Raw genomic sequence first — 10,708 nt, 5'->3', positions numbered from 1 at the left:
CCGGCCTTCTTGGCCACGGGGCCAGCGTCAGGCGAAGTAGGCGTAGAAGAAGATGTTGACACACATGAGCAGGATAGCGTTGAAGCCACACACACGGGCCCAGAAAGCGTGTTTCTGGGGTGTCCGGCCATCGCCTGGAGGAGGTAGGAGGAGGAGAGGGAGAAAGATGAGGACCACAGGGCCACACTTCGTACTCCTACGTCCAGGGTGCCTTGGGGTGGGAGAGAGACTCAGAGCCTAGGGTCACACGCGTACCTGCTTTGGCTCCCACGAGCACATCCTGAGCCAAGGTCCACCAGGTAAGGTTCTCAATCTGCGGAGAACGATCGGGACGTGGGGGTGTGGCAGGACAGGGGCGGGCCCAGACAGGGTCAGGGGTCGGTGACGGAAAGTGGGCAGCTGGGTTCAAAAGGGGACGGGGGTCAAGAGCTAGGAAATTGTTTATTTTTTTAAAGTTGATTATTTATTTTGAGAGAGAGAGAGCAGGGGCGGGGCAGAGAGAGAGGGAGAGAGAGAATCCCAAGCGCTGTCAGCCCGACGTGGGGCTTGAACTCATAACCCACGAGATCACGCCCTGAGCCGAAATCAACAGTCGGATGCTTAACCGACTGCACCGCCCAGGCGCCCCAAGAGCTGGAAAATTCTTGAGTCGCAGAGGGTCAGGGGTCAGAGTCAGGGGCCGGGGCAGGCTCACCTGGATTCCCTGGGGGGGTGACGTCAGCAGGCTCCCAGCCACCACAACGACCCCGCTGAGCACAAAGAGGGCGACGGCAAAATGCAGGTAGTGCATGCCGCTGAGGATGGCAGGCCGCGTGTCCGGGTCACCGCAGCGGGGCGCGGGGTGCAGGAATTCCAGGACCAGCCGAGTGGCACCCAGGGCCAGCCCCACCATCAGGCCCCAGAAGGCCCCCTGGGGAAGGGGAGGCAGGGCAGGAGGACGGTGAGGGCCCAGGTTCCCCCAGCACGCACACGGGCGGCAGGGGAAGATGTGAGCCAGACGCAGCCCGTCCGCGGGGAGGGGACCGAGCCCCGACCCCCCCCCCCAACCGTCCTGTCCGCCCCGGTGCTGCCCATCCCCCACCCACCTGCTCATTGGCACGCCGCCAGAAGATGCCCAGAACAAAGACTGCGGTCACTGGGGGGGCCAGGGAGCTGGTCACCGACTGCATGTAGATAAAGAGCTGCCCACTGTTGGAGTCCTGCAGGATGGGGATCCAGGCCACGCTGACGCCCACGAGCACCACGATGACCAGCCTGTGGGCAGGCAGTGGGCGTGCTCGTCCCGGAAGACCCTCCCTCAATTCTCCCGCATCTCCCGCAGCCACTAAGATGCGCTCTCCAGCCGTCCCCTGCCACCCCAGCCTCCTCCCTGGCCTCTGGTCCGCTCCTCTGGGGATGTGGCCGGCCCTGCCCTGCCCCCACCCTTCCGTGGCTTCCTGCTGCCTGCAGGTCCGCCCCGACTCCACCTGTCCCTGGGGTCTCCACTGCGTCAGCCCTCAGGGAACCCCCCCCCCACCCCCCCGGCCATGGCCTCCCAGGCTCTCCTCTTTGTCTTCAAGGCACTCATCCCGGGGGACATACAGAGGTATGTTGGGGGGGGGGGTTACATGCTCCCTGTCCGTCTCCCCGGCCCGGCTGGAAGCACCAGGGGAGGTGGGAGCCTCATCCATGGAGCCCACTGCTGCATCCCCTGGCATACAATAGGTGCTCAATAAACACTTGCCGGCTTCCTGAGAGGCCTGCGGCCCTCACATTCCAGCCAGACTGACCCCCCTGGCAGCTTCTCTAGTGCTGGTGGCCTCTGGCTGAAACCCTCCTCGCCACGAGAGCCTGAGGCTGCAGACCTGCACCCCTCACAGGGTGACCTCTGTCCTAAGAGTGCAAGGCTTGGGTCGGGGCCCGGACTCCTCAGCTCTGAAGCCTGAGACCTCTGGCCGGAATGAGCCCCTCTGCCTCCCTCCCCTGTGTGGACCCCTCCTTCCGGCCCCTGCCTGCCTCCCCTCTCGGTGCAAGGCCTCCGCCGCGGGGACGTGCTTCGCTCACTCATTCAGCAGTCGCCCGTTCAGAAGCCCACCGAGTGCAGGGCACCGTGCGAGAAGCCCAGACTGGGTGACGAGTGGGCCCTGTCCCTCCCCAGCACGGACAGCAGGGCAAAGAAAGTAGATGAGTCTGTTACTCTGTCCTAAGGGTTGGGGTCAGGGAGCCCAGGGGAAGTATCGATCCCAGAGGGCTTCTAGACAGAGGAGGGTCGCCCTCCAGCCTCGAAGAGGTGTGGGGCCCAGCTAAGGAGGCAGAGCTGGGGTCAGGTGTCCTATCTGCTCCTCCTTGGCTGAGTGCCCCTTGCCCCTGTGTCTTGGGTCACTTGGGCACACCTCACCCCCAAGGAGGGTGGTGGGTGAGACCCCCCTGGAACCCTAGACGGGACAGCAAGGGCGAGAGAGGCCACGTCTGCAGCTGGGGCGGGTCCTTCCTGTGTGCCTGTCCGCCCGCCTCCCTTTCTTCCCTTCCAGGCCTGAGGGAGAGGGTGGAGGAAGGAGGTACCACCTTGATTAAGGCTAATTAACCCTTAGCCTGGCAGGCAGGCGGGCGCTGCCCTCTTCAAAGGCATAGGCGGGCTCCACGGACACCCAGCCCACCCCGCCCTCCCCACACAGTCTTCTGCAGCCCACACCGGGCTCAGCGTCTGTGCGCGGGGCCTGGCCTCTCCAGGCCGGCCTGGACTGCGGCCCTAGCCTTCCCCCTGCTCTCCAGGGCTTCCCCTTCCAACTCAGTCACCATCAGGCTGCCAGAGAGGCCCCAGGCCCAGAGGCTGTTCCTTCTGCCTGGAATGTCCTTCTCCAATTCCTCCCCTGGCTGACCTCCTCCAAGGCTCAGCTCAAGGCCTTCCTCCTCCAGGAAGCCTTCCGACCCCACCCCTTCCTGCACGCACACTGCTGTCGGGATGACTGACCCTCTCCATCATTCCTGGGCTACAGCTGCGGTGGTGGGGGGTGGCCCTCAAGGGCTTTGAGATCTCTCTGGATCCCCCATATTGTTCAGCTTGATGCAGGATAATAGGGGGGTGTCGGGCACTCCTTGTGGACTGGATAACAGAGAATGGCAGACAGAAGAGGGGAGCAGGAGCAAAAGGCCCTGGCAAAGATCAGAGCCCCAGACGTGGGACTGTCACTTGCCCCAGGCCTGTGATGGCTCCTCTGGGTTCACCCCAACCTGATGAGACTGTCAGGGTCACTGGCATGCCCCTGCCTGTCCCTGCCCCACGATGGCCTCCTCCCGAGGCTTCTGGACATGCTCTGTTACCCCTCTCTGTGATTCCCACACCTCCTTGGATTGAGGCTCCAGAGACCCAGGACCCCACACCATCTAGGAAACGCAGCTTAAACGGTGTTGTTTTAAGCAGGAAGAGGCTGGAGGTGTTGGGGGGTGTCCCCGTGCTGCACGAGGGAGGCCTTTTCGAGCTGAACCCTGGCCCAACACCTAGCATGAGATCCTTTCCACTGCACCAGACTGGCAGCTGAGGGAACTGGGACCCAGAGAGGGTGAGCAACCTGCCCTGTGTCACACAGCCTTATGCCCACAGGCAGGTTGGTGCAGCCTGGGTTGGCTGGGGCTTGACTGGTAGAAGAGGTGGGAAGGAGGGTCAAGGGCACCATGGCGGGGGGGTGAGTTGGAATGGGGGGGGGGCAGTTAGGACTTTGGCTTCAGGTGGGAAGAGGAGAGAAGCCTGCTTCTGAGGAGGCCAGGAAGTCGGGGGCACGAGACATGGGGGCCACTGAGCGCGCACTGAGGCTACCCGTGTCCCAGACCCGGGGACCCGGTCACGCTCTGGGCAGCTGGAGGGCACTTGGTCCCGGGATGCCGAGCCCGGAAGGGCTTTGGAGGAGTCTGCCAGATAGGGGCAGGTTTTCGGGGCCACGGGGCCACTGAGGAGGGGCGGGGGAACAACGCAGGGGGGGAGAGGAGGTCAAGGGGCCAGGACCTGCTGACACAGAAGCTTCGTGCAAGGCCGGAGGGAGAGGCTCCTTGTTTTGGAGGAGGCTGGGAGCCTGCAGATGAGCTCACACTCGCCTGCTGAATGGCGTGTCCCGACAGAGCCCTTCTGACAGCAGTGGGGCTGACTTACGTCACTGGGCCACCTGCCTGGAGTTGCAGCAGAGACCCCGCCCTGAGGATGAGAGCCAAGGGCAGGGGGCCGCAGGGTGCGCTGTCGGTCAAGATGCGCACCAGAGGCTGGGCCCCTCGACCCGACGGGTGGAGTTGGGGCAGCAAGCCTCGGAGGGGCACGGGAGGGTGGGAGCTGGGAGAGGGCCCAAGCGGGCGGGCACGTTCACACACTAGGCACCAACCTCTCATTACCCGTTGCTGAGTTCACCCCAAAGGACTCTCCGCCGAGTACAGGGATGGAGGGCTGGGCCAGACATGGCCCCTGCCTGTCTTTGTGGGGGGTGGGGGGCATCAGGGAGACAGGTGGACCTATAGGGGCCACACGTCCTGAGGGAGGAATCAGACCATGGTCCCTTGTGGGAGGCTTAGAGGGGAAAGGGGCTCACTCCTCAGTCAGGCCTATCAGGGAGGGCTGCGTGGAGGAGGGGGGACACTTGGGCAAAGTCTAGAAAGATCAGGGAGGCTCCTCAAGGTGATAAGGAGGGGACTAGCAGGGCTAGGAGGAAACGGGAAGAAACTCAGTGGGGCCAGGGACAGCTGTGGCCTGAGTGTGGCCATCCTGAGAACTGGCTCTGGGCCCTCTGTGGGGCAGCTGGAAACCATCAGGAGGGCTAAGGGCTCAGATTTTAGGAAGACAGACAGATCCACAGGATGACTGGGGAGGGGGGACTCTACCCAGCAGAAATGCCCTCAGAGATTTGGCTCAGAGTCCAAGATACATCTAAGATGAGGGCCGTGACCATGAACGGGTGGCCAGAGCGATGTGGGATGTGGGATGGACAGGACACTCTGGCTCCTTGTATCCTCTCCTTCCTGGGAAGTTCCTCCGCAACTGGCAAACTCCTACTCACCCCTCAAAGCCCCCCGTTGGTGGGGCCCCACGGGCCGTCGTGTGGCTGGGGAAGCCTGGGTCCCAGCCTGTCCCCGGTGCCTGGCACGACCCCTCCCACCGCCCACCCCCAACCGTACCGGCCGATGAGCAGCAGCTCCCGCTCGCCAGCGAGGGGCCTCAGCCGCCTCCAGATGTCCATGGTGACAAGTGTGCTGCTGCTGTTGAAGATGGAAGTCAGCGAAGACATGAGTGCGGCCATCATCACTGCAATCATCAGCCCCCGCAGACCTGGGGGTCGGGAAGACAGGGCCGCTGTGCCACTGCTTGGGAGCCCCTGCTGCCCGTGTCCTACTGAGGACCCCTGAGGCCCCTGAGGTCCCCTGAGGCCCCCCTGGTCAGCATCGGCCATGCACAAGTCCTCGAGAGCAGAGCCCCAGGGGGAGGGAGGCTGGAGGTTTCCGAGGAGAGACCCAAACACAAGAGGCTGGGAGGCCAAGGGCCAATGGCGGGGGGTGGGGGGGGGTGGGGGGGGGGGTCGAAACTTCTGGATTTGTGGCTTCCTGTGATTGCTTCTGCTCTTGAGGGTGCAGTTATCAGCACCTTGTTTCCACAAAGCCTTGCAGGTGAAAAAGCACTTTCACACCCAGGACTTCAAGTGACGGAAGCATTATTAACCCGTCTGACAGATGAAGAAGTGGAAGGTCCTAGCGGGAGGAGAGGTGCCCAGGGACTCACCGCAGCCAGAGGCAAAACTCTGGGGTGGGGTGGGGAGAGGAAGGCCTGGGGCGGGACCCTCTGCCTGGAGGTCACAACTGGGTCAGGGCGCAGTGGCCCAGTGTCTGGGGTTTCCTGCCATTTCTTGTGGGTGGCAGGCCCCAGCAGGCACTGGGGGGTCCCCTTTCTTGTTGGCTTTGTAGAAAAGGAAATGCAGTTCTGGGGGAAAACAAGGGGGCGTCCCCACCGAGGTGGGCAAGGCCCTTCTTTGCAAAGCCTTCTGGGAGTCACGGGCTTGAGCGGAGCTGAGGGTGGGGAGCCCTGAGAGACAGAAGGATGCTCAATTTGTAACTCAGTGCTGTGTGGCGTAAGGCTGGTCGCCTCCCCTCTCTGGTTCTATCTCCAAGGCTTCTCGTACTTTTTCTTCAAGTGTCTAAGCCCCTTCTCCACCTCCGCAGATTCTCTGTCTCTCCTCCAACCCCTGCCCTAGGATACACTTGACACAGGCCCCCTCCCCTGAGGACTCAGCCTCCTGAGTGCCATTTTGGCCTGGCCTTGCTTCCGTGCCTGACCTTCTGTGTGACTTGCAAGCATCCCATGGCCTTCTCTGTTCGCTTATCAGGCTGACTGGGCTGGCCCCCAAAGAAAAGCGAGTTAGGCCATGGTTTTCCCCCAAACATTTCTCCATCCTGTGTCTCTTGCTCGGGGAGATGGATTAACTCGGGGTTTATTCTCTACCCATTTCTCAGACAGGGAGCCAAAGGCCTAGAGAGAGGCTATGGTCCAACGATGGCTGGGGGCTTAGCGAGTTCCTCCCAGCCCCCAGAACAGAAGAGGAAGGTGAGGCCCAGAGGTGGGAACCCACAGCGAGGCCAAGCCTTGGGCCAGGCACCGTCCCTACATTCTTAGGTTTAATCCCAGCAACCACGCTGAGGGGTGGGTAGGCGTCACGATCTCCAATTTACAAAGGAGGACACTGAAAGTGACACGCCCCAAATATCTCAGCCAGCAAGTGGCAGAGCGGAGTTTTGATCCCAGGTCCGTGCACCCACATCCCCTGGGCCTCGGCACCCCGGGAGGGAGGGAGGGTGGGGCCAGGAATCCAGCTTCCACAGAGGAAGCCACAGGGAGGGAGGGAGACACTTAGGGTTGGAGAATCTGGTGGTGAAACCAGGCCGCCGAGGGTCTCAGAAGGCTCACTGCTACCAGCTGGGGGAGGCAGGAACTCATGGGGGGCTTGAGCCCCGGATCCTAGTGGAGTGAGCAGTGGGCTTGGAGCCCCGGCAGACGGACTGGGGCATCTCAGCCACTCTAGCCATGGAGAAGTCACTTTCCCCTCTTTGTGCCTCACTTTCCCTATCTGTAAAATGGAGCTAATAACTACCTCATAGCCATAACTGGGAAGCGGTCCGTAAAAGGGTCTGGCACCCAGCAGGCCTGGAAGAAGAGACAACGGCGACCTTACTCAAGGGCTCCAACGGCACAGGTTAAGAGGACGAGTTCTGGAGGCAGATTATCCCGGTTCAGAGCCCAGCTCTGCAGCCCAGCTGCCACGTGACCTTGGGCAGGTCTCTTAAGCTCTGTGGGTCTCAGTTTCCCCACCTTTAAAGTGGGGATGATAATAACAGCACTTAGGGTTCCTGAGAGGAAGATGCAAATTGGTCACGTGGAAAGTCCTCGGAACAATGCCCGGCCCCTGGGGGGGTGCCGTGAGCGTGTCCTCTGTTATACTATTTCCTCTCTTCCCCTAGGAGGGGAACGTCCCGCGTGAGCGTCACACTGGATCCAGAGTGGCCTCCGCAGTCCCCAGGGTCCCTGGCTCTCACTGGTCCCACCCCACAGGCCGCCCAGACCCCACCCAGAATCTCACCTACGGGCATCAGTTCCATGACCAGCTTGGGGTAGGCGATGTTGGAGCAGCCGATCTCGGCCCCACAGGCCCGAAGGCACTCAGACGGCACCACGCAGCCCACGTCATCTGCAGGAAAGGGACGCAGTATGTTCCACCTGCCCCACCCCATCCTCCCGACACACCTGAGCCCCTGGTGTGGCCGAGACCCTGGGGCTGACCTGCTCTGTCCGTCACCACCTCTGACCAGCAGCTACTCGCCCCCAGGTCTGTTTTCCAGTCTGGGTCACGAGGAGGGGGCTGGCCTCTATTCTGGTCCCTAATGCCTTGATTTTTTTTTTTTTTTTTCTGTCGTCCTCTGTCACAACGCCTTCTCCCCCTCCCCGGCCAGGCCAGGGGGTCGCCTGCAGTGTGGCCCTGCCCATGTGAGCAGTCCGCCGTCTGTACCCATCTGGGGCGCTAGTCTCCCTCACCCCCCTCCGGCCCCCAGCTCTTCTCCCCAGAGGGGCAAATGCAGGCTAGAGGGGCACCTTCCCCCACCCCTGGGCTCAGAGCTTCAGGCTGGGGCCTTTCCTCCTGACCCTGACCTGGAGCTATGTCTGGGTGTTAAGGGAAGACCCCTAAAACACAGGGGAGTCAGATCATGTCCTGGTCAGAACTACCCGGCAGTTCAGCAGTCAACAAAACCCCTCCAATCGTCGTGATGCCAGGCTCTTCCAGGCTCCTCTGGCCTTGTCCCCTTCCCACCTTGCCACCTGAGGCCTTCTCCACCAGCCCCTCTCCCCAGGCCTTCCCAGGCGGGGGAAGATTTTCCTCATCTCTTTACTCCGGACCACTGGGGACGGCTTGTTTTTGCTTTTCCAAGGGGCTGGTGAGCTGGTGAGGAGGGGGCTTGGTCTCACCGAGGCCACCTCCCCAAGGCCGCAGCAGCACACACTAACTACTCTCTTGTTGAGTGAACGCAGGATTAATGGGTGTCCTGGACTGAACCCAACGCCCAGGCCGCCCTAGCAAGCTGTCTCTGCAGAACCCTGTTTGGAGGCAGGAACCACGGTGCCTGGCTCCCGTGTGACCCTGTTCCTCCACTGCCCCCGCGGCAGCCGGGGCTCCCCAGCACAGTGTGGGTAATGGCGGGCAACCCCGCGGTCACGTGCTCCTCCCGTGGAACATTCTCTAAACACCTTGTGGCCCCCGTCCCTTGGGATTTTCAGCAGGGGCCTGCAGAGAGCAGAGTAGACGAGAAGATGGTGATTGCGGGGGAAGTTCAGAAACAGAAGCTCCAAGGGGACAGGACTGAGAGCCGCTCTGAGGGGAGGGGGGCAGTTTGGGGCTTAAATTTCAATATGGCGGCAGGCACCGGCATTCTTGGGACACGCTGCTTCCTTTGCAGACCAGGCACTTCTGAGTTAAGTACTGTCCCCTCCGATGCTCCTTCTGAAACGTTCCTCTATAGATGCCCAACCCACTTCAGGGGGGGTCTCAGATCCCCTTCCTCGAGGCCAGCGAGGCTGGAGCAGCATCACCCCACCCCCAATGACCTAGCATCCCGGTCTCTAGTAGCCCAGACCCTCTCTTGAGCAACGGGTGTCGGGACACCTGCTGCCTGTCATCCCTGGCACCTCCCACTCAGAGTGTCCAATCAGATATGTCCTCTTCCCTCTCCCTGGCCCAGTAAGAGCTCACTGCCTTCTCTCCTCTCCCCCCATCCAGTCCCCCAGCCCCACAGTCTTCTCCTCCCACGGCCCTACTGGCCTCACTTGGCCCCCTGCTCTGCTCTATCTCCTCTCATACAAATTGGGCCCCAGCTCCCCATTGCCTCCCTTCCATCTGTCCCATCCTTGCGAAATTACAGTTTCACTCAGGAGCCCCCTCCACCCACACCCCTGGAGCCCTTGGCTTCCTGGAAACAAAATCCTTCCCACAGCATCTAAGGTCCTTGACAACTGGTCCCATCCAGCATGCACGCATCAGCCACCCTGACCTGCTTGCGTTTTCTCCTACACACCCAGCCCTTTGCCACCTCCATGCCTCTGCAGACGAGGTCCCCTCCTCCCAGGGCTCTGTCCTACCCTTGTTTACCTCCTGCTCCATGGCCCATTGCTTGTCCTCTGAGGCTTCCTCTGACACCCCCCTTTCCAAATCCTCCCCCCACAACCAGGGCAAAGCAGCTTCCTCTCAAAGGCTCCTGTGGCCAAGGACTGAATCACAATTGTTTGTATATTTTACCTCCCCCATTAGACTGGGAGCTCCCCAAGGGCGGACACTGGGTCTGAATCATCTCCCAGTCCTAGCTTTCAGTCAGTTCAGGGCTCGCCCAGAGGAGAGATCCTGTGAACATTTGCGAATGAATGAGTGAGTAACCAAGTAAGTGGTAGGGAGGAAGGAGGAAAGGCCTAGGAGGAAAGGAGGAGACGGAGAAAGGATGCCAGAAAGAGCCATGATGAAGGTCAGGCACTGTTTGATCCAGCTGCCCTATTTTCCCACCCGCAGCCCAGCGGGTGAGCAGATGAGAGCCAGAAAGGACATGACTGGCCTGGGACCCATAGTCGGGCCCAGGACAAAGCCCAGGGCCCCACGGCAGGACTCCAGGGAGCACTGGGGTCCAGCACACAGAGGGCAGGTGATGGGTCCCTCCTGACAGGTTCTGGGCCTGCACTGGCTGGCTGTGGTGCTTGGAGGACCCAGCCCTCTTGGGAGAGTCACAGCCACATAATGGCTCAGAAAGCCGGAGTCAGGAGATTCTGGTCGAGTTTATTCAGCCCATTCCAGGCTCTGGGCTTGGGCCACCGCCTCTGGGCACCACTGGCTTGCTTGCCGGAGTTTGTGCTGAACAGCAAGAAGAACCTCTCCTTTATGGCAGCCGCAGACACTTTATGGTGTCTCCACTTAAAGTCCCCTGAATATGCCACATTCAGGAGTGAGCAGCCTCAGGACAGTGAGAGCCAGGGAACTGAGAACGGGGCTCCTGAGTTTGCGAGAGAACCAGCTTCTGTGGGCCTGGGAGCTCCCCAACTAGGCTCTACTTTTGCATTGGCACCTCTGTCAGCCAGGGCCGACACCAGAAGCCTGGGAGTTGTCCCTCTCCTTGTCCCCCATGTTCTCCCTCCCTGTGGCCAATGCCACGTCCAGCCACTGGGCTTGGTGCCCAG

At 61.3% G+C, this 10,708-nt stretch overlaps 1 protein-coding gene across 1 annotated transcript in view; it reads right to left on the bottom strand.

Annotated features, from left to right (window-relative positions):
• Positions 1-27: 27 nt before the first annotated feature.
• SLC5A10 (solute carrier family 5 member 10) overlaps positions 28-10,708 on the bottom strand; it is a 58,356-nt gene continuing 47,675 nt past the window's right edge. The window contains exons 10-15 of the mRNA XM_047089655.1: positions 7,581-7,688; positions 5,134-5,284; positions 1,086-1,254; positions 695-910; positions 256-313; positions 28-134 (exon numbers count right to left, since the gene is read on the bottom strand). Coding sequence (XP_046945611.1) covers positions 28-134; positions 256-313; positions 695-910; positions 1,086-1,254; positions 5,134-5,284; positions 7,581-7,688 — 809 coding nt within the window. The remainder of the gene's footprint in view (positions 135-255; positions 314-694; positions 911-1,085; positions 1,255-5,133; positions 5,285-7,580; positions 7,689-10,708) is intronic.

The sequence above is a fragment of the Lynx rufus genome, unplaced genomic scaffold (genome assembly GCF_022079265.1).
Source record: "Lynx rufus isolate CCGP_SWC_20201006 ecotype Redwood Valley unplaced genomic scaffold, mLynRuf1.p SCAF_28, whole genome shotgun sequence".
Lineage (NCBI taxonomy): Eukaryota > Metazoa > Chordata > Mammalia > Carnivora > Felidae > Lynx > Lynx rufus.
This window is presented reverse-complemented; position numbering and strand designations above follow the sequence as displayed.